General features: G+C 35.2%; 4 protein-coding genes across 8 annotated transcripts; 3 read left to right on the top strand and 1 right to left on the bottom strand.

The window, feature by feature from the left end:
* The first annotated feature begins 228 nt into the window (after positions 1–228).
* LOC118433628 lies at positions 229–8,839 on the top strand. Of its 5 annotated transcripts, none has more exons than XM_035845778.1 (7): positions 229–534; positions 2,968–3,403; positions 3,467–4,004; positions 4,387–4,627; positions 5,708–5,725; positions 6,144–6,288; positions 7,549–8,839. In XM_035845778.1, the coding sequence occupies exons 1-6, from the start codon at positions 344–346 to the stop codon at positions 6,175–6,177; spliced, it is 1,458 nt and encodes a 485-aa protein (XP_035701671.1). In that variant the 5' UTR covers positions 229–343; the 3' UTR covers positions 6,178–6,288; positions 7,549–8,839. The 5 variants fall into 5 exon arrangements, with proteins under 5 accessions (XP_035701671.1, XP_035701668.1, XP_035701669.1 ...); XM_035845775.1 differs by having other exon boundaries at positions 2,968–4,004; positions 7,549–7,930; positions 8,045–8,839; XM_035845776.1 differs by having other exon boundaries at positions 2,968–4,004; positions 7,549–7,967; positions 8,045–8,839.
* A 226-nt stretch (positions 8,840–9,065) lies between these two features.
* Positions 9,066–11,246, top strand: LOC110862653 (probable polyketide synthase 30). The gene is made up of 3 exons (XM_022111866.2): positions 9,066–10,813; positions 10,883–10,928; positions 10,970–11,246. The coding sequence occupies exons 1-3, from the start codon at positions 9,676–9,678 to the stop codon at positions 11,244–11,246; spliced, it is 1,461 nt and encodes a 486-aa protein (XP_021967558.1). The 5' UTR covers positions 9,066–9,675.
* Positions 11,247–12,455: 1,209 nt separating this feature from the next.
* Positions 12,456–13,504, bottom strand: LOC110862658. The gene is made up of 2 exons (XM_022111872.2): positions 13,281–13,504; positions 12,456–12,969 (listed from the first exon to the last, which is right to left on the bottom strand). The coding sequence occupies exons 1-2, from the start codon at positions 13,472–13,474 to the stop codon at positions 12,546–12,548; spliced, it is 618 nt and encodes a 205-aa protein (XP_021967564.1). The 5' UTR covers positions 13,475–13,504; the 3' UTR covers positions 12,456–12,545.
* A 6,693-nt stretch (positions 13,505–20,197) lies between these two features.
* Positions 20,198–22,648, top strand: LOC110862652. The gene is made up of 2 exons (XM_035845737.1): positions 20,198–21,732; positions 22,408–22,648. Exons 1-2 carry the CDS (start codon positions 20,198–20,200, stop codon positions 22,646–22,648), a joined length of 1,776 nt encoding a protein of 591 aa, XP_035701630.1.
* The last annotated feature ends 1,800 nt before the right edge of the window (positions 22,649–24,448 follow it).

Here is a 24,448-nt window from a genome sequence, read left to right as displayed (position 1 = left end):
CACTTGCGCATATTGCATTTGCTTTTTGAAACGGGGCCCAGCTTTCCGGCTTTGCCTCACCTAAGAAAAATGCATAATAACACGATTAAGCAGAACATAGATAAAAAATTGTTTCACTCCAATCTGCCTGATAGGTTTATCTCTCCATTATCGAAATAGATATATCTCCAACTTATTAGACAAGTATACAGAGACTGATATCAGATGTGTGGAATACTTGAGTATGCCAACAGAGATACAGCTGGATCTGTTCAATTAGCAGTGCAAAATACAGGAGTTTAAAGAAATCAGATAAACATTTGAAAAGTTTCTGTTTAATTGAACTAAGAAATTCTTAGTAAGAATGCCTCTGAATAATGAGAGAAGATCATTTTGGATCTCGTGCAAGGATTTGTCGGTAGAACCGGCCGGATTCCTCCTCGTGCTCAGCATGGTAGTTTCTACTCTCTTGTTTCAAAATATCAGGATGGAAACGACTTGTCGTGTCGATCTGGGCTACGATATGGAAGTCTGCAAAGAGATTATTAACAAAGTGTAAGCTAATATCGGTTATAAAATTCGCATATTTTTTGTTAAAAGTACGTGATTTTTCAACCAAACTGTACTAACAAAGCGAAGGTGTCAGCGGCTATTCTCAGATTTGAATCGGACCAATTTTAATTTGTTCACCTCTAAAAATAATGGGACCTGTATTTTTTTATATAATGCGCCCATTTGAGCGCGCGGCAGGATTTTCAAATATTTTTCCTATCGCTGTAACTTTTTGAATATTGGCGCGAATTCAAAAAACAAAAAACGTGTATGCTTAGACTTAGATCCTCTACAATATAAAAATTCATTATCAAAAAATTTTGAAAATTCGAATTTTTTCGGGATTTTGAATATTTCGAAATTCATAAATAGTCTAAAAACGCGAATTTCCAAAATTTTTCAAAACTGAATTTTTATATTGTAGGACCCAATCTAATCATACACGTCTTTTGTTTTTTTAATTCGCGCCAAAATTCAAAAAGTTACAGCGATTCGAAAATTTGAAATTTTGGCTGGAAAAATATTTGAAAATCCCGCCACGCGCTAAAATGGGCGCATTATATAAAAAAATACAGGTCCCATCAGTGGCGCAATTAGCACATAAGCAGGGTAGGCAAAAATTACCGCGCCAGCGTGGGCCCCGAGGTTACCTACCTGTATTAAAAATAAAATATCTGTAAATAAAACTGCGTCGCATAGATGTATTTTAAAATGTCAAAATCTTTAATCATAAGGTTATTTTTGGGCTCGTCAATTCTATTTTATTGTGATACCGTAAAAGTTGCACAATTTTAAATCAATAAGCTAGGAAAACATTGGGGGCCTCAATCCGTTTTCGCGATTCTAAAGGTCTGACAGAAAGTTATTGGGACAGTAATTTTTCACAATGTACTCCGCAGCAAACCGGCAATGTGACAAAACGGCAATCCGTTTTGCGGAGTAAAAGCCCCTTGCCGTTTTCCTTTAGACCCTATGCTAAAGCATACAAAGAGGCAATCCGGCAAATGGGCAAAACGGCGCAGCAAAACGGCACAACGGCGCGTCACGAAGCCCAAAACATTTTGCTCACACTGATTTTTTCCCGTCTGGTCGTCATAAATTTGAATGTTGCTTTGACCAAGTGCATATTTTTCTTTGTCATGTGTATCGCAAAGACAAAGGTCCATCGTTGGCATATTTAAAGCTTGTTGCAAACATTGGTGTTGGAGAATTTCGATTTCAGAGGAATTTCTGACTTGAAGATATTGAAAAATACAGTTCTGCTATGGAAGAAGTTATTTTACACAAAAATGTGTAAAAAAAATTGCACATCTGAAAACTACGCGTTTATGCTTTCAGAGAAGTACTATTCCAACAACTTTCTGTCTGCCCATTAATTATGTAATTTAATTTTACGGTCAAATTAGATTTAACAAATGTCAGTCTACCTCAATAAATTTTTGGGTTTATATTCGTTCTTGCCCGATTATATAGATACCGAACATTTTGACCATTGAATACATACTTTTGGCTAAGTCAACATACGAATGTGCACAATGATTTTTGATTTGCCAAAGTGGAACACTGTTCTTATGCCTGGTTTGGGTTAATTTTATTAAGCGTAAATCCAAAATTTCTTCCGCTAAAAGCGCTCAGAATTTTTCTCCAAGAAAATTAATTTCTCCAAGTGCAGTCTGGAAGGTTTGGTTTTTACCTCTATATGAGGAGGAACGTAAGTTCCACACCATACTGATACTTCCTTCCTAATTAAAGAGGAAATTAAGAACCTATGTAGGAACTTAAATTGTTATTCCTCCTTACATATAAGGATGAAGAAATTATTTTGTGATCTAGCATAAAAACAATTGATCTGGGCAACTGTTAAGCAAAATTAACTAGTTTAGCTTCCAATATTACATAAAACATATTTAGTTGGGACGTCAATTTCTCAGGTGAGGAACTGGGTGAAAATTATGATTTGAAATCAATGGGACGGTCATAATACTCTACAAGTGTAGAGGAACTGGGAGAGTGCTTACTACCCTGAGTGGCGGAATTTAATACGGTGGATATTGTAGCTAATATTTAATTAATCTATGATTCAAATTTCTTCGATATCACCCAATTATTGACCAAACTCGCTACGTGGAGAAAACATGAGAAAACATGAGTAGTTTACAAAGCGGTCAAAAGGCCATTACTGCTTCAAATGATTAATTAACACATGATAAATTTAGAAAAACCTATATAATTTTCCACTTTTTTTGCCTAGGGGCCCCCAAATTATAGTTGCGCCACTGGGTCCCATTATTTTTAGAGGTGAACAAATTAAAATTGGTCCGATTCAAATCTGAGATTAGCCGTTGACACCTTCCCATTGTAAGCTTCCCGAGATCGATTTTAGAAATTTAAAAACCCAACCATTTATTTTTACTAATTCAAGCCTGATATGTTTAGCAACATCACTTACAAAACAGAGGAGCGCGAAATTCAAAAAGCCGTCGCGGGTATTCAAGCCGTCACGTCCGTCGTGTTCAGCTGTATCACCGTCTTCGTCGTGTTCTTCACCGGACCATGGAGTGACACCCACGGGCGGAAAATTCCCCTCGTCATCTCAACCATGGGATTAATGTTAATGCCAACGATGATGATCGTTGGCTACCTATGCCTCGGAAAAATTAGCGCCGTCTACATCTCACTTCTCGCCATGTTGCCGACCACCTTGAGCGGCGGCGCTACAGTGTACTCTATGTCGGCGGGATCGTACATTTGCGATACGACAACGCCGAAAAACAGGACGGTGAGAATGGGCGTCTTCTGGGCATCCGTGAGATCCAGTACGCCCATCGGGTTCATGCTTGGCGGACTCTTAATGAAGTGTCAAGTCGGAATGGTAAAGTCGCTACTAATTCCTGTGGGATTATCGGGATTAGCGTTTCTTATAGTGTTCTTGAAGGTCAGAAACGGAAAACCGGAGGCAGTCTTTATCGATAGCGGGGAAAATGGCGGGACCGCTAAATATAGCGGGGAAAACGATGAGGTGGAAAAATTTAGTGGGGAAAGAGATACGATTGAAAAATTTAGCGGGAAAAATGATAGGACCGCTAAATATAGCGGGGACAAACCTTGCTGGAGAAAATACAACCCGGTAACGAATTTGATACAAGTGTTTGGGATGCTGTTTCAAAAGCGGGAGCACGCTTTGTGGTTCTACTTGCTGATTTTGGCCCACATTTGCTACGCTTCGCCAGGTGCTGAGCAATCACTTGTGTACCTCTTCGTCAGGGAGAGACTTCAGTGGAATATCAGCAATTTTGGGTTCTTTTCAATGATTAACTGGGTGCTGAGTGCGGGTGGGGTTTTTCTTTCGATGTTTGTGTTAAGCAAAACTCTTAAACTGTCCGATCCACTAGTGGGATTTGTGTCAGGAATAAGCCAGATTTCGGGATCGACAATGTACGCGTTTACTACGACGCGGATAATGATGTTTTGCGGTAAGTAGTCATGCGAGTAAACACGCCACGCTAATATTTTTTGCGTGACGCATTCTCACTGTGGACATTATTTTTAGTTTGTAACGACTAAAAGCTTCTTTTTACTGGAGAGTTTAAAAAAGTGGGAAAATTTGTGGGAAATTGGAAAAATTAAAAAAAAATTTGGGATAACTGGATACTGGATGATGCTTAGTTTCCCAGTCTTATCCATTTCCCGCTTTTCCTTGTCTCTCGTTTTCCGCTTATTCCCATCCCATGGGAAACCCGTTGCAGTTTCACTTTTCATTTGGATAGGAAATATTAAAAATAGAATAATTTATATATTTTAAAATTCAATGATTTAACTTCTAAAATATTTAGCAATTTTCACAACTTTATACAGCCTCCGTCCTGGACATGATGAATGGCACAATTGGAGTTGTTGTTAAATCCATGCTCTCAAAATCGGTGGCGATTAACGAAGTCGGTAAATTATTCGCACTACTGGGCGCGATTGACAGCCTTCTCCCATTGGTCACCATGCCAACGTACGCTTTCGTGTATCGCAGTACGGTAACATTCTTCTCAGGAGCTTTCTTCCTCCTCTCGGCAGGGATAACGCTACCCGTGGAAATTATTTTTATGTAAGAATATTAAGGTTTTATGAGCTATTGGCTTTTTTGTTGAACGACATTAGTGAGGGACAAGCTACATTTCGTGTAGCTTGTCCCTCAATTAAATAGTTTTCCACAATGATTCACACATAAGACATACATAATTTTACGAAACGAATTGTGATAATTATTATAAACGTGACAAACTTTTCCAACCAATGAATTGTATAATTTAGGCGAAGTAATGTTCCGTAAAATATTTAAATTTTTCCTCTTGGCGATTAATTCTTGTGAGTGGTGATTATGATAATTAATTTCTCCCAGTTTTTCCCATCACAGTTGATTTATGCAAACAATATGAACAAGGAAGTCGCAGATGATACGATGAAGCTACAAATCAAATGCATGCATATTAGCGAAATGTATAATATTTTATAGCCCAATTTATCCAACAAAATCTACACATTTGAAGTACATCCCGTCGTAAAGCTGTTTTCATTCTGCAAGCACTACTAACCTAGAGAGCAATTAAAATATAAATAAATCAAAGTTCGCCAAAGAAAACCTTTAAATTCATAAGCGAACGGATGCAATAAAAATGAGAGATTATAAACCAGATCGTTAATTGAAGTACCGGCTTTACTTTGCATAAGTCAGGCAGATGCAATTTTGGTGGCGATATATATTGGATATCTACGAGATTAGAATTTCGAGGTACTTTGCTCATAAAACTGACTTCTTATCCTTTACCTAATCTAAATAAAATTTTGGGGAATTTGTCTGCTTTAAGAATATTTGAGTTTATCTTCTTTACACATTGTACACAAATTTGTATACTGAATAATATGGATTGTATGTATTTCGGGTCATACTTGTACTTTCTACCGAGAGGGCAGTTGCGCAATATTATATTTCTTCCAGACTTTTCGGTAACTAATTCATAGATTTATTTTTGCGTATTTAAGCGTCCGAAGAATAATTAGGGGTTCCAGTTGTTATTTAACAGCATCCAACAAACCAGCCTTTTTCAATTTGTTTCAAATAAAGATTTTTGGTTTTACCGAATTTATAAATTTGATTGGAAATTATATTTCTCATCTAATCTTATAGGAATGGGTGGAGATATTGGTAAGCTTTTTGCAAAATTCAAATAAAATAGAAACTCGAGGTGAAACAAAGTAAAAATCTACCGAAATTTGCAGAAATTGAATTATTTTTATTCCTGTATTTATCACATTTTTATATTTTTTTGGGCAATAAATTACTCATTTCTGATCGCTAAAAAAATTTACTGGAATTTTAGCGTGTGGCGGGATTTCAATTATTTACCCCGCCTAGTTCCCTAATTTTCTAATCGCTATAGTTTTTAAATATTGAAGCGAATTCGAAAGATCTAAAAAGATGTATTTTTAGAATTCCTTCCTTTGGAATATAAAAATTCAGTTTAAAAAATTTTGAAAATTAATATTTTCGGGGTTTTGTATATTTCGAAATTCAAAAATTGGTAAGTCTTGCAATTTTGAATTAATTTTCTGCAACTGTTTAGGGAGTCAGATGTGGATAACGTACGCCGGAGATGACAAGGAAGCGGAAGCGTGGAAATGTATCGGCCTGGGACGGTCTCTAAGGCGAAGTTTGACCACGAGACCGCTCGGTGTCATTATTTCCGAAGACGTATCACAGGAGATGAAGTAAGTTATTTTTCACATTGTTCACCATGTCATGACGACGCGCATAAATACAACTAAAAAGAGTCCATGTAGATATCTAAGTTTGTCATACAATTGGATTTAATTGCGCTAACAATTCAGGTTTATAACTCCGACCGTCATGCGAAAAATTTTATTTTGTTCCGCATCAGAAATTAACGAATGGCCTTTTTTCTAATAAATTTACTCAATTTTAGCGTGTGGCAGGAATTTCAAATATATACCCAGCCAATACCTCGAATGTTCAAATCACCGATTTGAAATCGCTATAGTCTTTTCGAATTGTGTCGCGATTTCAAAATCTAAAATAAGCATGTTTAGAATTACTTCCTTAACAAAATTTTAAATTTTAAATTTTAAAATTTTCTACAAATTTTTAATATTCGAGTTTTCACCAATTTTTTTATTTCGAAATATATAAAAAAATTTATGTTCCAATGGAAGGAATTAAAAAAATACATCTTTTTAGAATTTTGAACTCGCTCCAATAATTAAAAAGCTGTAGCGATTTTAAAATTCTAAGACTTGGCGGGGTAAATATTTTAAAACTCCGCCACACGCTAAAATTCTAGCAAATTTATTAGAAAAACTCCCAAATTATGAGTTCGCTTACTCTTGATGCGTAACAACGCAAAATTGTTTTCATCACGGTAGGATTTTTACATGAATAAAACTGAATTGTAAGTGTTACTTTAAGCAGTTCCACGGAGCATATTTCAGAGTCGACATTAAATAGCGTGAAAAGGAAAACTAATTTATTAGATTAGTAAAATATTGCAAATTAGACAATAACTACTAAAAGCGGATAGCGATATTTTTTCATAAATCTCACTAATAAATTTTATGAAGTTTCCATATAGCATGCTAAACGTGCTAAAATTGCATATTTCTAATTGATATGTTCAATTATACAATTTGTACATGCTATACAAATATATTTTAGAATAGTATTCATTCGTTATTAAACGCCTACATAAGAACTTAATAGCTGAACATAAGTCCTTGAAATACTTATTTTGATAAGTGTTCATCAAAATAAAAATAATTGTATGAACCTGATTTTAGAGATTTACTAAAAGGCGTGGAGATGAAGTAGGTTGTTTTTCAGAACATTGTTCACAACGTTGATAATTCGTGTACAAATTGTGATAAATATTGTTTAAATAATATGCGAACCTCAATAGTTGACGTTTGTTTATGCTGTTAATCGAATTATAAATAATTTTATGCATTTAAATTTAGGGAGCTACTGAAATCCGAGTTTCAAGTTTGTCGCCGTATAAACCCAAGGGGAAAACCTAAGGATGGGAGAAACTTGCAATTCCGCTCACTGGCAAAACTTGACATCCTCCGAATTCCTCAACTCAAAGGCAGCGTATTTCTAGACTGCAATTGCCTCGTTCTGAAAAATTGCGACTCAATCTTCCGCGACAAAGGTATGCAGTGGATCGACACGGATGAGCATCGTCATGCTGCAATTTTTGTCAACTCGAAACATGGAAAGAGAACTGGAATGATGATTGATCAAATTGTTGAAATTGAAAATGAAAATGACACCACTTGCACGAAAAATAGTATTGCTCAGCTCGAGGAATTCTACGGAAAACTTACCTACTGTAAAGAGGTTAACATTTCCTAGTCAGTTACATAAAACTACAAAAGTAGAGATAAATATATATATTACTGATATTATTAATTTGACACATTATAGAATACGTAATAAATATCTGTATTTCAGCGAATATCCCCAAGCAGTTAATGGAGATGATGTGAAGATGGTGTATTTCATGAATGGAGGTCATCCCATGGAAGTATCATGTCAAAAGTTCTACACCTTTGAGTATGATTTGACGAAAATTTGGAATTCACTTGTATCTCCGATCCGTTCTAAAGAACTGGTAAATAATTTGTTTTCTATCTTGCGACATCTAACACTTTGAGTTTCATTTCTCTTTCTTATATCTCATTTATTATATCTCATTTACTACGAATTACATCCAACTAGAAAAATTTCAACTAGACTAATTCTCTAGCTAGAATAATTTTGAGGGACGGATTTTTTTAATTTACGGCTTTCAAAAGATTTGAAACAGAAGTAATATGTACTGTAATCATTTGGAGATTTCTAACAATATATGCGATATTAGTGTGCAGTGAAGGATAATTATGAGGACGGTATTCGTTATGTAGTTGGAGTTTTGTTGGTAATAAGGCGATCGAATGTCACACGGATATTAAAGTTCATTTTAGTTACTGTGAATTTAATTCTTAAGTCATTACGAATTATGTAAATTTTGACTACTTAATTTAGAGTGACTGGTGGGACATGTGACTGACTCTGATAAAGTCACGAGCGAGAATAAGTGCTGAAGGCCATAATTTTGGTGGTAAAATAAAGTCACAATAAAATCGACGTTCAGACTGAAGGACTTACACAAATTTTCCGACAAAGTTAGAGACAAAGAACTTGTGTCGACACATTAAATCCCTAATACACACTGTGCCCACCTGATTATCATAAATAGATCAACTACTTCTCAATGATACTCAATGTGAAATCTTCTCTTTCATATATAATATATACATATATTATTATCATGAAATGCAATCTCCACGACATGTATTGAAGAAAAAACTGGAAAATTAGCAGATGGTGAAAGCTCTCCTCAATATACACAAGATTTAGTAATAAACCCGAATAATCTTAACTTTATGAACTAATTACCTAACAATCATTTTACAGTTTGATCCTATTCTGAAATGCTGGAAAACGAACTTTGTAACTCAATCGCAATTGTCGGGATGGCTTGCAGATATCCAGGTGCGAACAATATTGACGAATTCTGGTCATTATTGGAAAACGGAATCGATGGAATTGTACGCGTCCCAGAATGGAGGTGGACAAAAGATAGTGCCTTTATCATGATGGATGGCGTCCGCCAAACAGAGGCTGGATTTTTATCTTGCCCACTGGATATGTTTGATGCAAAATTCTTTAACACGAATCAAGCCGACTTGAGATATCTGGACCCGCAGCAACGTATTGCACTTAAGGTTGTATGGGAAGCCTTGGAGGATGCCTGCATTGACCCATCAACCTTAAAGAATACTATCACCGGAGTATTTGGCGGCTGGTGGCGAAATGACTTTAAAGAAATTCTACAGCCTGGGGGAATTGCTGGTGCTAGTGACTTTTGAAAGAAATTTCTAAGAGGGTTACTTGCAAATATTTATGACGAGTCGGCATCTAGGATACAACAAATTGATGGCGAGCAATTTTGGATAGAGTACGACTCAGCTATTGGAATAGAGGCGCGTGAAAACATCTTGCGCAAATATGTAAAACAGATTATACGAGTTACGTTACAAATGAACGAAAATGAGCAAATTGACGACCATGCAAATTTTCAAGATTTGGGAATGGATTCCTTGATGATGGTGGAAATGAAAAATGGATTACAATCATCTGTCGGGAAGAGAGTTAAAATATCAATCAATTCAGTTAAGGATTGCAAAACAGTTGCAGAATTATCCGCCCGTTTGGTGGACCTCATTTCTGGAAATGAATCAATCCCGAACCTCACCCGATCTGAACTAAAGGAACTAGTCATTCAAGATGCACAATTACCGGATACGATTCAAGTTGGTTACGACATAGTATCCACTTTGTGTCCCATAAACGATATTTCGACGGTTTTAATTACTGGGGTAACAGGTACCCTCGGCCCGTATATACTGCGAGAATTACGATACAAGTATCCATACATTAAAAAAGTTTATTGCCTTTTGAGACCAAATTCTTTACTTTCAACCGATGATCGCTTCAGACGATGTATGCAAGCCAAAAATATACTCTCCATTGAAGACTTGGAAGGTTGGGTGGAAACGATAACAGGGGATGTGGGAAAAGAATTGATAGGGATGAATTCTACAACCTACTCCAAAATATCTTCTGAAGTAGATGCAGTACTCAATTTAGCAGTCAACGTAACCCTTCCTGAAAGATATAGTAATACGAAAAACCCGCACAGCAGCAGAATAATAAACGTACAAGGGTTTAAGAATATCCTCGAATTTGCTGTGGCAAACAAATTGAAATACGTCTACCAAGTTTCGTCCATCGGAGCCGAACAAGAATTAGGGGAAGATGAGATTTACAAGGAAACGTGGCCTAATCTAGAACAAGTTGATCAATTTCCCAACTCTGCTTACATAATTTCTAAATTAATATGTGACAATCTTGCAGAACAAGCAGTTTCTCGGGGTGTTCCTTGCAAAGTTTTCCGCATGCCGAATATTTGTGGCGATAGCCAAATTGGTGGAAATATTTCTCTAGAAAACTTCCTAATGACGCGGTTCTTGGCTTATATGCATCTCGGGTATATGATAGCTGAGAAAGTTCCCATCTGCATGATGCCGGTCGATCTATGTGCGGAATACTCGCTGAGATTGTTCTTTATGGAGGACACACCTTATGAAATGTACAACGTGATTAATCCAGACTTGGGTAAGTTTTTAATGTAGATATTGTATTTGTGTTGCTGGGTAGAATTAACTAAGAATTTGTATATTGTAGGTGACGAACGCGAGTTTGATGAACTAGCTAAAGATTTGGGATCAAGGTCGATGTACTGGAACCTGATGACTTTTTCGATCTACTCAGAAGCTTGGTTGACACGAACTCCACCATGAACGAATACATCAGGCAAATCCTGGAGTACGAAGATGACCGCAGACGGATACTCGAGGAACCCCCGGCATTCTATATGCCTTTCCTTCAGGGGAAAAAAGATATTACTTGGAGTAAAAAACTGGCTCATTTTATTCCTGACATTTATCCATCCATGATTATCCCGTCGTGGGACATACTTCGTAGAGATCTGACTTTGGCAAAAAAGAGTGGGGTATTTGATAAATATCGGATCAAGTACACAGATTAATTTAATCAGGAGTATTTACATTCAAGAGCAATTCCAATGATTCTACTTAAATTCGAGCTAACAAAATCTGACATGTTTTTTTCTAAAATACACAAGTTAGAATTTTTACCTTATTAATATCTACTATTCTAATCTCTTCTTTCCCTTTTGGAAGAACATAATCTAAATTAGGACATCAATTTGTAAAGTTTGTGCGTGTTTCTGCAATAAAGATATTTTGATTTCATATGTATATACCTTTAAATATATTCGTGTAAAATATATGTACATAAGATATCTCGTTGAAAATTACCAACTAAATCAAGTATTTACATAAACATGAAATACATAAAGTAGCACTATAGTATACATAAATTTCCTCATTGCTACCGTGACCACCACATGCAGCACAATATCTAAAAATTTGTGTCCTTAGAGTTGATTGAAAATATAAATAATATGCGGTACTATGCCCCCTCTAACCCTGAAGAAGCCCAAACTCATCTACAGTTACATTCTCTCTGCCTACATGGTCCACAAAACATGAATTTCATATGAGAAGCAAAAATCTTACATGGTTAAATTTACATTTGCAAATTCACATACGTTTACTTATCGGTAAGTATGGCTTATGTATCATTCTAAATAGTTACTCTCTGCCTCATAAAATATTCGACATTTGAATATCATTGCAGGGATATAAATGTGGAGTAGGCGTATAGTACGCCTTTATCATTTAGTAGACCGCATGTGCCCGGTATATGAACACTCTGCAGAGGTTTCCACGTTACGTTGACGTGAACGCGGCATCATATTGTTCGCTTTCCCGTTCGCCTGGGTGACTAAGTATACCGAATATGCGACCGGTTTAAGTAATAAAGAAAACCAGGGCTATCATATGAGTGTGGCCGACGATCTGGCATACGACAGCTATAGACAGCTTTTCGCCCTTCGACTTCAGCACATTTGGTCAGAGTAAGATAAGGTAAGACGGCTGCCCTGTGATTCTGACGACGTTTACGTTCTCAGAACGAACGTAGACTCTCAGCCATCACATTCACTTCTGTCTTCCTTTCATGTAGCCTGTGTATGCAACACTCGCTTTAGAAAGATAGAGGTTAGGGGGAAATATGAAATTCTGTTGTTTGTGAAGACGCGGCTAAATTTTTCAGTAAGGCCCCGTCATACTGACCTGGTGCTACGGGCTCCATAAAACAGGTTAGTTAAAAATACGTATGCACAACCATATTTTTATTTCCAATCAAATTTTAGTAGGATTGTAATTCTTCCAAATTTTGACATAAATACATGCTATACAGTTTAATATCTCATAAAGAGCATTCCGTGCCCTGTCACGTTTGGCACCCTTGCTCCGCTGACATAATCCATCTTAAGGGACTTTCGTTTGTAAATCAAAAGTGAGCTGTTGTAACATGTAGCGGTTCCGGTGTAATTGTTGTTACTAAACACAGTCCAACTTGACCCTCCAGTAATCGTTATCCCTTTGGGAGGAAATCCAAAATCGTTCGCCCTCAAGCCTGTAAATGTCTTTTCTTCTCCGCCCCAATTGGACTCGTAAGTCCCACCGTAGACTGAAAAGGAAGGAGTTGATACGTCCAAAGGGCCCAGATACCTCAAAGACATCATGGTAGGAAGGGTGACGTTCTCGCAAAATAAATTACCATCATATGCCGTGGTCCTGAATTTAAAATTGTGGTAATTGGGCCAATGGAATCCTCGCCAGCTGAAATAATAAAACACAATTAAAAAATTATTTTACCACTAAGTTAAAGCCTTAATTTACTCAATAAACCCTTCAAACTATTCGCCTGGTGGTGACTACGATCTGCATGACTCTACCATATTCGTTTTTCTTGTTAGCGTGCAGTTGCGGTATGTCACCTCCCGGTAATAAATTTCTACAAATTCGCTGGTGATCGCGATGTGACAACGTTAAAACCAAAGGGTCATCCGGTTGTAAACATATTAACGCCTATTACCTAACTTCTTATATAATACACATATTTGCGACCTTTAATTTAACATAATTCTTACAATCCTCTAGCGCAATATGACGTAACGTCCGCCAGTAGGGGTTGATATAGCGTGAGATCTGGTTCTTTCGAGGTGAAAGTTTTTGCTTCCCAGATCGAGCCAGGCCTTGTGTAGAAGGTGATCTCCTGAACGAAACTACGGCAAATGTGAAGGCAGGCGACGACGAGTAAAAAACGAAGCAACATTTTGCTCATGTCTGTCAAGAAGTTAAATTAAATGACATTGGCCAGGAAAGTTGTCATTTTATACCATCAATGTGCGTCACACAGCACGTAAAGTCCAAATTGATTTGGTGAATTATATTAATTATAGATTGTCCATTGACGCAAATCTTTAATCAACTTTACATTGACACGACAATTTGTTATGTAACTGTTGATTATGTAGCTCAGAAGTGATAAGATATCCAGAGTGCCCAATAATTTATGGATGTTGAGTGGTCATGGTTTGTTAAATGGGTACAAAATCATCTGACATATTGCAATCGGAATGTATACATTACTTTCTGACATGCATCGAATAATGACCATCGAGTTATCAATTAAAACAACTTCGTTGATTTGACAAGATTTGGGAAGAATTTAACTCTTCCAACAATCTTGCGCCATTGGGTAAAGCCATTGGGGTATTATGTTTTTAATATTTGGTCGAACCCCACCAACACTAACCAGGAAATTGTGATGATGTGGCATGATTATCATGGCCAGTATCAAGTCACCCAAAAGAATTACAATGGGACCAGTTTTGTAATTTTTGGAATCATTAAGACTAACAATTATTTTCTTGTAGTCACGAATAAATGTTGAGGAAATAGCTACCCAATTGCAAAAGCAAGTCTGCTATTACAATTTAGTTTATAGCAACATATAAAGCCGGAATCTTTATTTACTTGTTTATTTTCAATAACGTAGGCAATACATTACTAATTTAATGAGTAATTTACAAAAGTTGAGCATATTCAATCGATAGATTCAACCTTAATAATAATTTACATACAGAAGACATCTACCAGAAATTTATACGTCGTAATAGATTTTGAAAAAATAAAGGACTAGACAGAATAATTTATCAGAATTTTGTTTTAAAAATATCAGGAAGGATTAACTGATTTAGAAGAATTGCTAAATTTCATAAATTTGTAAGATCAAAATAATCCATTTGTTCTGGGAAAATTAGGAAGGGTCATAATTCTAACTACTTAATAAACTTAGTACTTAATACCTAACAAACTTAAGTCACTTATTGAGCCAACCGAGGCAATTGTGCCGTGTGGCCTATGCGGCATGGGTAATTATTTATTACTGAAAGGCAGCAAATCTTCAGCTGCTAAATCTTCATTTCATTTCACAAGATCGATGTCTTCTAAGCATTCAGTAAACAAATAATTGAATCAGCGATACTTTATATTTTAACACCACTCATCGTTAATCGTCGTTCATCTCTTTAACAAACTTTTACAAGTATAATTATTAAACAATTAATGTATAAGTATGAAGACAACTAAAATGTCAACAATAAATTCACCGAGTGGTTCGCAACATTCCACACAAGCAAAGCCTTCCATGACTTATTAAACGGTCCGAAAGGCCCCACGTCCATCCCCACCTTAGCCAAGGAGCGGCACAACCTCACCGCATATTTCGAGTAGCACCGCCCCTTCAAAATCCCCAAAAGAATTTCCGACCTGTCCCACACCAGCGACGCCTCCGGCAGTATCATCAAAATTAGCAAAAATCCTGCCAAACTTGTCCCCGGAGCAATCCAATATATCATCCAGGAAATCCTTCCAGGCATCCTTATCGTCAAATAATTCGCGAAAACTAGAGTACACATGCCAAAAAATACTACAGGTGGAAGAGCAAAGTAAACATAGTTTTGGTTGCAATAGCGAATCCAAATTTGTAGTTCCTTATAAACTTTAATAATCCTGATTTCGGATTTCCCAAACTTTTCCAGCACTTTTAAGCAACGCGCCATTATTTGAAGCGATCCCGCTAAAATTAGCTGCCCGACGATAGATAAGCTGAATGCCGATGCGAGCCCTTCCTCAATAACCCAGATTAATGCGAGGATTCGTAGCGGGATTATGATGAAGTTAGACCATTGGAATATCAAGGCTTCTCCGAGAGCGTGGAACAGATCAATGTCTAGCCAAACACAGATAGGTACCACGAATGGAAAAAGTAAAGGGGAAAGTCGAATATCCAGTTGCAAAATTAACTCCAAATTTATATTTTGGGGTGCTTTATGTCCGATTTTCCCTAAACCTAAGAAATCAATAATGAATTATTTAGTTATATAAATAAATGAAGAGACATTTATCCAACTCTAAATCCATAAGAGGTTGAGCCATAACGAAAACAGGAAATTCTTTGAAATTAAATATCTACCACTTTTCTCAAAATTTATTTAAATTAAAGTACAAATAAATATGTATAAATTTGTAAACACAAAATATAAATAAATAAATAAAAACAAATTTAAAATTTAAACAATATAGAAATAGGAATGGCATATTGAAATAAAACCAGATTTCGAGGTTTGTTTGTTTGTTTGTTTAGGCATTTATTCACATGTTATTTCTTGTCAGTACAATTTAATGACTGGTTTCCACAAGTAACACGAAAAAGAAGAGATTAGCAAAGAGGCTTTCTACACACTAAATATATCTATGTATAAAATGATTAAAGTTAAAAGTATTGATAAATTAAACATACATATTACTTCTCTTAGTCATAACAAAATCAGTCAGACGAGCTCTGACATTACCTGATATTTTTGGGTCAACATTTAATATTTCACTAATTGTATCTCCACTCGAACTATTCCATATTTGCACCGAAAAATATTGAACAGACTTAGAAAACAGTGCAGATTTGTGAACTGCTAATTGTAACTTTTGAGAGCAACGAGTGTGATATCCTGATACTACATACTTGTACATATTGGCAAATTCTAGAATATTTGTGCCAAATTTCTTAATTTTAAACAAATTCCACAATGAATAGTATTGGAGTCTCTCTGTTAAAGATAATAGATTAAATTTATCCAACAAGTCATACATATTTATATCAGAATGAAGACTTCTACATTCAACTTTTGCCTTCTCTAACATTTTACAATCAGACTGGGCCTTCCAGTATGTTTTAGTATAAAACTTTGATAATTTAGGATAACAATAAATCTTAATGAGATTTGTAACCTTAGATTGGATGTTAGCAAAATCGTTTATACGACTAGGCCCCCAAATCGTCAGACAATAATCGGTAACAGAATTGACATGAGCATTAATTAGTATAGTAAGCATATATGGTGTTAAAAATCTCCTTAATCTATGTAACATACCAATATTCACACATACTTTTTTAGCTACACTTTCACAATGATTTTTAAACGTAAAATGCTCATCAATAATTACTCCTAGATACTTGTAATGACTCACCCTTTCAATTTCCACATCATTAATAACTATCGGTTGTATAACATTTGGTAATTTTTTACATTGAGTTTTGCGTATTATCATAACCTTGGTCTTAAAGTAATTCATAGATAGCCCTTTTTTGATGAGCCATTCACTAAGGTTTGACATTTTCACATTCATTTTGGCAATTACATCATTTAAATTCTCGCCTGACAGTGCTACAGATAAATCGTCGGCAAACCCAGTGTAAAAACATTCAGTCAGAACTTCAGCAATATTGTTAAAAAACAAAATAAACAGATTAGGTCCGGTCACGAAACCTTGACCTATACCTCTATTAACTACACAGCGACTCGACATATATTTACCAAGTTTAATAGAATAGTGCCTATTCTTTAAAAAGTTACTTATAAGTATTACTAATTTAGCATTCAATTTATAAACATTGATTAACATTTTAAGAAGGTGATAATGGGAAAGAGAATCAAACCCTTTTCGTAAATCAATAAAACATACTACTACATAGTTATTCGGTTTGTCAAGTTGGTTAAAAATATTTTGAGAAAATACAGTTAGTGCAGTAGTACATGATCTGCCATTTCTAAAACCATGCTGGTTATTATCAAGTACATTTTTTGCTTCAATACCTGACATTAATTTACGCTTGAGCACGTATTCAAATAATTTGCTAATTGACAAGAGTGAGGCTATAGGACGATAATTATTTGGATCTACAAGTGAACCTTTCCCCTTAAACAATGGTAAAACAATAGCCTCTTTAAATCTAGTTGGATAATTACAAGTTGCAAAAATTGTGCTAAAAAATATTGACAATGGAATAACAAGAGAAGGAAGTAAAGGTTTCATAATTTTTATAGGTATCTTATCTTGAATAGATGATTTTGGTTTCAACTTATAAATACACTCAAGTACATCTGCAGGAGTAATAATTATATTAGACAAATCCTCGGCAGCAGCATTATCTAATAAATTACGCAATTCAACTTTCTCTGAATCTGTAGTTTCATCTTCTAAAATAAATGTACTACATAGAAGTTCTGCAATTTTATCTTTATCATTAACAGTTTGACCATCATCCAGTTTAAGTTGTTTAACATCGTTTGACTGCTTGATAGATTTACCAGTTAATTTATCGTAAGTTTTCCAAATAGAATTGGACTCTAGCTTAGCAAACTGATCTTTAAAATAATGACGCTTTTTAAAAGATATTCGATTTTTTGCAAAATTACGAAATCGGTTATACTCACGCTTTAAATCTGGTGAAGGATTTCTATCTAAACTATTCTTTAACTTGTCTCTCCTACGAATTAATTCTATAATCTCACTGTCCATCCATTCCACTGCATTACCTCTAATTCTTTTACGCTTAATCGGACAAACTACATCAACATAACTTAAAACTGTTTGCTCTAACATATCAAATTGTAAATTAACATCTAAAGTTTCTGATAAACAAGACCAATCAGTTTTAGCAAGGTACTCGCCAACAAGCGGTGCATTAAAATTCTTAATCGAACGAAATTCAATTATTTTTGAAGTATGTTTGGGTTGTTTGGAATTGCTAACTAAATAAGTGAAACGGTGATCTGAAGTTGTGACCGAAAAGACGCCACACTGTTTAACACTACTTGGATTAGAAACATAAATGTGATCTAAAAGTGTCTGAGAGGTTAGGCTAACTCTAGTCGGATCTTCCACAATTTGAGAAATACCTATACTATTTACAACATTACATAAACGAATTTTGGCAAGAGAGTCAGCCAACAAATCTATGTTGAGGTCGCCCATAATAAAATAATTAACTTTATCCCTACTAACTAAATGTAATAAAGATTCCAGTGAGTCAATAAATTGTAACTTATTTACATGTGGAGGGTTATAGATTAAAACAACAATAACAGGTTTTGAAAACGATGGGAAGAGTTGAACGACGTTGACTTCAGTTTCATGAGGAAATCCCACGTCGTAATATACAGGTAGAAATTTCAAGTCTTCCTCGATGTACATTCCTGATCCTCCTCCTCCTCGCGTTTCCCTATCGAATCGAAGGAAATGATATCCTTCGACATGAAATTCAGATGTGAGAGCATCCTGGCTGAGTCTCGTTTCAGTAACGCCACAAAAGGAAAAAGGATACGTCATTAGAAAATTTCGAAAGTTTCGTATCTTTGTGGTTCAACCTTTTCTAACGTCTATAATTATTTACCTTTAATTTGTCTACCAAATTCCACAATCGGATTGACGACTTGACAAATTAACTCCGGTCGAAATCCTTTCGTCACACTCGCCTGGATAAACATGGGGATTACAAAAGTAGCGTAAAGCAAGGCTATGAGCCGCAGCGTGTCGATGTCGCTATTTCCTATTCCTATCCGACCACGAAGTAATTTCCAAAGTATGAGGAGGAAACTTAACGCAACGAACGTAATTAAAAGAACGGACGACAATTTAAAAAATCCACGCTTTACATAAGACGAACTTTGCACGTATATTTTTCTTTGGTGTAGGAAGATTTCGTAGGGGTGGAAATATTGAAATACGGTTTGGTATATTGTCAAGTTTATCCATAATCCGGGCGAAATTAAGTCATCTTCGGTTACAAGGAGGGGCTTTGGTGGTAAAAATTTTTTAACAAGTTTTTTAATCCAGTTTAAAATCCAGTTTATTATTTTTTTGCTAGTAGTCATGACTATCTTTTAGAATAATATTTTTAGAAAATAGCTAAGAAATTGCAATGTCTGCTGCTAAGATGGGAAATTTGGTTTTAAATAACACGTCAGACCACAGAAATCTAATCTAAATTCTAAATAACCTAGTTTATATAATCTAATCGAAAAATTTACTTACTAGTTTTCAATAAAGAATTATATAACTTCATTCCTAATCTGATTATGTAGACGTTGAAAAAGTTGAACATATTAAATCCGAATATTCCGACTTATACTTACATGAGACATTTTCTAGCATTCCCTACATCAGGATTATTTTTCTACGTAGAAATAAATTATGATAAAGCATAATTGATCGGAATATTTCTTATAAAGATATAGCAGAACTGTTTATTTAAAGTCGCAAATTATCTATATAAATTTAGAGTCCAACTATAATACAATTCCTATTTTCGGGTCAAATTGGAAACAGTCACACACAGGCATGATTATCGAGTCTCCTAATCACGATTATGATTCTACTATCATTGGCCATCCGGATAGTATCGATGGAATGAGATATAAATATAGCAGGGAGATACTTTCAATGTCTATTCAATGAATCAAAATGATGGAATACATATTAATCCAATTTGGACACCAACACTCCTTCCATTACTTTGAATTTCCATAGTGCAAAATTTAAGCATATTTTAGTCGATATCCTGATCACTTTGTAAATAATTTTTGAATTTTTCTTGTTGTATATTCCCTGACGAAGATTACAGTGTGTAATTGAAAGCTTGGACAATAAATAATATTTCATAATGTCATCCATGATTTCCGTAGAAGAAGAAATATATAGACAACACCGTGGATGGAAGTACATAAAAGATGTAATAAAACAACGGCACGGAACGCCAGATCTCAAATCCTTACAACGCTTTGAGAAATTAAAAATTAAACAAAGTCAAATCAGCAACAACATCATCTTTCTAAAACAATGCAAACGAAATTATGTGATTCCTAAAGGACTCCGCCTAAAGAATCCAATTCAAGACTACATTCCAACGCAAGTAATTGTGGAGAAAGCCAGCCAACAATTGGTCAAATCTATTCTGGGGAAAAATTATAAAGATCTTCAAAATTTGGACAAGCTCACGAATAATTTGAGTGAACAACTGAACTCCAAATTTCAAGAATTGTGGATGGAAATACAAGATATACTTGTTCCTCGATTAACTCAAATTTCTACAGAAGTCAAAACACGCGAGAAACTACTCGATGAAAAGATGAGTAAAAATGTTTTGATTGAAAAGCAGCCAACCTTCATCAATTTGAGCAAAAGGAAACTAAATCAAAACGAGGAAGAACTCTTAAATTTAGGATTAAATTATGCTGTCCCACCATCAAAACCAAACCACACTCTTATCGAAACAGCAATCAATATTGAAAAGCGTCTGCAAGATATAGACAATGGTATGATGCATGAGATAAAAAAGAACAGCATCCGCACAGGCGCTTCACAAATTATTCGATCAAATAAATCCAAAACTCAGATTCCACCATCCTACTTCAAAAAGCTAATTCCATCAATCAAGTCGCTAAAAAATGACAACTCAATAGTAATCCTACCTGCTGACAAAGGAAACTGCACAGTAATTATGGACAGATTCGACTATGAACAAAAATGCCTAACAATGTTAACAACTTCAACTTACACTACCAGGACAGTAGATCCTTCTCCATATTATGAGAAGAAAATCGGACAAATGTGTCTCAAAATGAAGAAAGAAAAGAAATTATCCGAACACGAATACAGAACTATTGTCCCCCGTCAATCATTAACTCCAGTATTTTATGGTCTTCCTAAAATCCATAAAAAAGACGTCCCACTACGACCAATTGTAGATTTTAAGAATTCCCCTTCATTTCATCTGGCTTCACACCTCAACATCATACTGAAGTCCATTTCAAAGAAGACCTACGCCGTCAAAAACTCATATGAATTTGTCGATCGCCTAAACAAAGTCAAAGTCAAACCAGGATACATTTTAGGCTCGTTTGATGTTACATCCCTATACACCAATGTCCCACAACAACATACAATAAACTACATAAAACAGAGACTAAAAGAAGAAAAAAGATGGAAACAGATAACAAATTTGGAAGAAATAGACATATTAGAAATGCTTAATTTATGCCTAGAATGTAACTATTTCTTGTTCCGGGGAAACCTGTACTATCAGAACGATGGCGTACCAATGGGATCACCAGTGTCACCAATATTTGCAGATTTATTTATGGAAAGTCTAGAAGAAAACATAGTCCCTGTGAACCCGTTCATATCATATTGGAATAGGTACGTGGATGATATATTTGCAATCATAAAAGGGAGAAAATGTAATGACATTCTCACCAAGTTGAACTCTTTCCACAATAACATTAATTTCACATTGGAAATTGAGAACGAAGGAAAATTAGCATTCCTGGATGTACACTTGTCAAAGAATCCAGATAACACGCTGTCCCGAAAAGTCCATCGCAAAAATACCCACACAAATCGTTATCTACACTTCACATCATACCATCATATGTCACACAAGATCTCAGTAGTGGACGCCTTGTTATATAGAGCTTTCAAAATTTGCGATAACCAATCCATAGATGACGAACGTTTGCACATAAATAGGATTTTGAAAGATAATGGTTATCCTATTTCCCTGATTCAAAGACGGCAAGCCAAAATGAAAGAAAAAATGCTACATCCACCCTTAAATCAAAGCCATTTAAATGATCCTACACCACGTTTCATCCTTCCCTTTCTTGGACCAATTACAAGCAGATTGACAGAATTTTTAAGAAGAAAGACAAATTTTGAATTTGGATACATCCCTGGGATCAAAATACGTACTTTCCTCAGCTCCCACAAAGATAAAAAAACAAAACGTTCATGTGGAATCTACCAAATTTCTTGTCAAAACTGTCCGGAAAGATATATAGGCGAAACTAAGCGTACTCTTGAAATTCGAATCAGTGAACATAGAAGAGATCTCAGAAATATGACAGAAACGTCAGCAATTGTCCAACACATCAACAACAACCCTACGCATCAAATCAATTTTGCAGACGCAAACATAATTCATTTTGAACCAAGATATTTTGCAAGAAAATTTAAAGAAGGCTTGTACATTAACGCTGAACAGCGTTCGATGAATCAAAATGATGGAATACATATTAATCCAATTTGGACACCAACACTCCTTCCATTACTTTGAATTTCCATAGTGCAAAATTTAAGCATATTTTAGTCGATATCCTGATCACTTTGTAAATAATTTTTGAATTTTTCTTGTTGTATATTCCCTGACGAAGATTACAGTGTGTAATTGAAAGCTTGGACAATAAATAATATTTCATAATGTCATCTATGATTTCCGTAGAAGAAGAAATATAGGGAGATACTTCTTCGCGTTAATTATCTGAGATTAAGTAGCTATATAATTATATTTTGACATAATTTGAATAACTTCAGCTACCGATTTTTTAATTGATGCAATTAAGTAAAGTTTATAAGTAAACATTTGTTTTTACAAATGCACAGTTACGAAAGTTGTTTATTTTCATACTTAATATCAGAAGCGTCATTCGAAGTATACAGATCGACCCATTAAAAACATGGTAACATTTATGTGAGATAAATTGAGAAGATTTAACCTAATTTACATACGTTTGTAGCTATTTTTAAACTAATCTTGCAATTACTTTAAACTACATAATAGGGAGGTACATGATTACGGTATATATTTGAAAATACATTCCACTTCATTGTAGTCAGCGTTCTTAACGAATTGTATAGCCGTTAGTACCTACGTCTATACATCTATTTACATGTAGGCAGGCAAATCTTGTACATGCCTACAACATTGTATCATGGATAGAAATCGTAAATCTTCTATGTTAGTATTATTCGTTCTCTTCTCTCCCTGTTCTTCTGAATAGAAATATTCTTAAAAAATTTTATTTTCGAATCGTCCATTATAAATAGGGAACGACATCAATGCATTCCCAACTTTTGTAGGAAGCGACTCCATATAAGAAATTCTAAACGAATCCTTCACCTGAAGTAGCCTATTTTCAAAAATACCGCCCTCAATACATATTGATCTAATAGATTTTACCTTTCTGTTGAACACTTTAAACGTCATTCGTCCTGACCTCCACGAATCAGGAATTCTGTTCACAAGATCGCGTCGCATAAGATCTGTACTCTTGCTAATGTGAGAAATGCATGATAACGTCTTATCAATACCAAACGTTAAAGCAACCAGCCAAGCTAGAAGGAGTGTAAATAAAATTGAATTGATGTGGTTATCTTTAGAATGGGAGAAAAGTATGAACAGCATGTATCCCATGTAGATGTAGAAAAACCATAAAATTCCAAATCCAAGAAATATTAAGGGCTGAATACCTGCATGCCCGGTTTGAAGAAGAAGTTGTACATGAGCAAGATTAGCGAATATCTGATTTTTAAATAGGAAAGGTGGTATTCCTATGAATTGTTTATAATGCAATGCGTAGAATAAATATCGATGAAACATTTTTAATAACGTAGCCCCAACGAGAGAAATTGTGCCTAAATAAGTGGCAATTTCATAGTTGCAGACAGAAAATATGAAATACCGGAGAAATCCGGAACACAATTGAAGAGGATCTTTGTTCATATGCGGAAGGTGGTACATTGGGAGTATATTAACCACGCCGACAAGAATTGATACAAATGCAGCGTAGAGCGAGGATAAGGCAAAGAAAATATAAATGCAGATGTCCACGTATTCCCTGTTTCGGAATGTCTTAAAAGTAATTAGCTTTGGCATTTGTTCTGCGAAGAAATAACATTTACTTAGAAATTTAATATTAACCGAAGATAATTTTCGAGTACCTGCTTTTAGGGCTTTTTCAGCCTGATTTGTGAGGTTCCAGCAGTCAACCAAACTGTCCCCGTATTGTATGAGTATCATTTTAAATGTTAATCCCAGAATTATGCAAATTATATGACAAATTAATAAAATGATAAT

The sequence above is a fragment of the Folsomia candida genome, unplaced genomic scaffold (genome assembly GCF_002217175.1).
Source record: "Folsomia candida strain VU population unplaced genomic scaffold, ASM221717v1 Fcan01_Sc064, whole genome shotgun sequence".
NCBI classification, from domain to species: Eukaryota; Metazoa; Arthropoda; class Collembola; order Entomobryomorpha; family Isotomidae; genus Folsomia; species Folsomia candida.
Note: the sequence above shows the minus strand (reverse complement) of the source record. Positions and strands in the feature narration are given on the sequence as shown.

What these genes read in the sequence shown, in the direction of transcription:
- LOC118433628 (XM_035845775.1), top strand. Translation starts at nt 344, where the DNA reads ATGCCTCTGAATAATGAGAGAAGATCATTTTGGATCTCGTGCAAGGAT. An exon ending in AAAGAGATTATTAACAAAGT is followed by an intron (nt 535 to 2,967) that starts GTAAGCTAATAT and finishes TGATATGTTTAG; the next exon opens with CAACATCACTTACAAAACAG. An exon ending in GCGGATAATGATGTTTTGCG is followed by an intron (nt 4,005 to 4,386) that starts GTAAGTAGTCAT and finishes AACTTTATACAG; the next exon opens with CCTCCGTCCTGGACATGATG.
- LOC110862653 (XM_022111866.2), top strand. Translation starts at nt 9,676, where the DNA reads ATGAACGAAAATGAGCAAATTGACGACCATGCAAATTTTCAAGATTTG. An exon ending in CGTGATTAATCCAGACTTGG is followed by an intron (nt 10,814 to 10,882) that starts GTAAGTTTTTAA and finishes TGTATATTGTAG; the next exon opens with GTGACGAACGCGAGTTTGAT. An exon ending in GCTAAAGATTTGGGATCAAG is followed by an intron (nt 10,929 to 10,969) that starts GTCGATGTACTG and finishes CGATCTACTCAG; the next exon opens with AAGCTTGGTTGACACGAACT.
- LOC110862652 (XM_035845737.1), top strand. Translation starts at nt 20,198, where the DNA reads ATGTCATCCATGATTTCCGTAGAAGAAGAAATATATAGACAACACCGT. An exon ending in TTCATATCATATTGGAATAG is followed by an intron (nt 21,733 to 22,407) that starts GTACGTGGATGA and finishes AATTCGAATCAG; the next exon opens with TGAACATAGAAGAGATCTCA.
- LOC110862658 (XM_022111872.2), bottom strand. Translation starts at nt 13,474, where the DNA reads ATGAGCAAAATGTTGCTTCGTTTTTTACTCGTCGTCGCCTGCCTTCAC. An exon ending in TCATATTGCGCTAGAGGATT is followed by an intron (nt 12,970 to 13,280) that starts GTAAGAATTATG and finishes TTATTATTTCAG; the next exon opens with CTGGCGAGGATTCCATTGGC.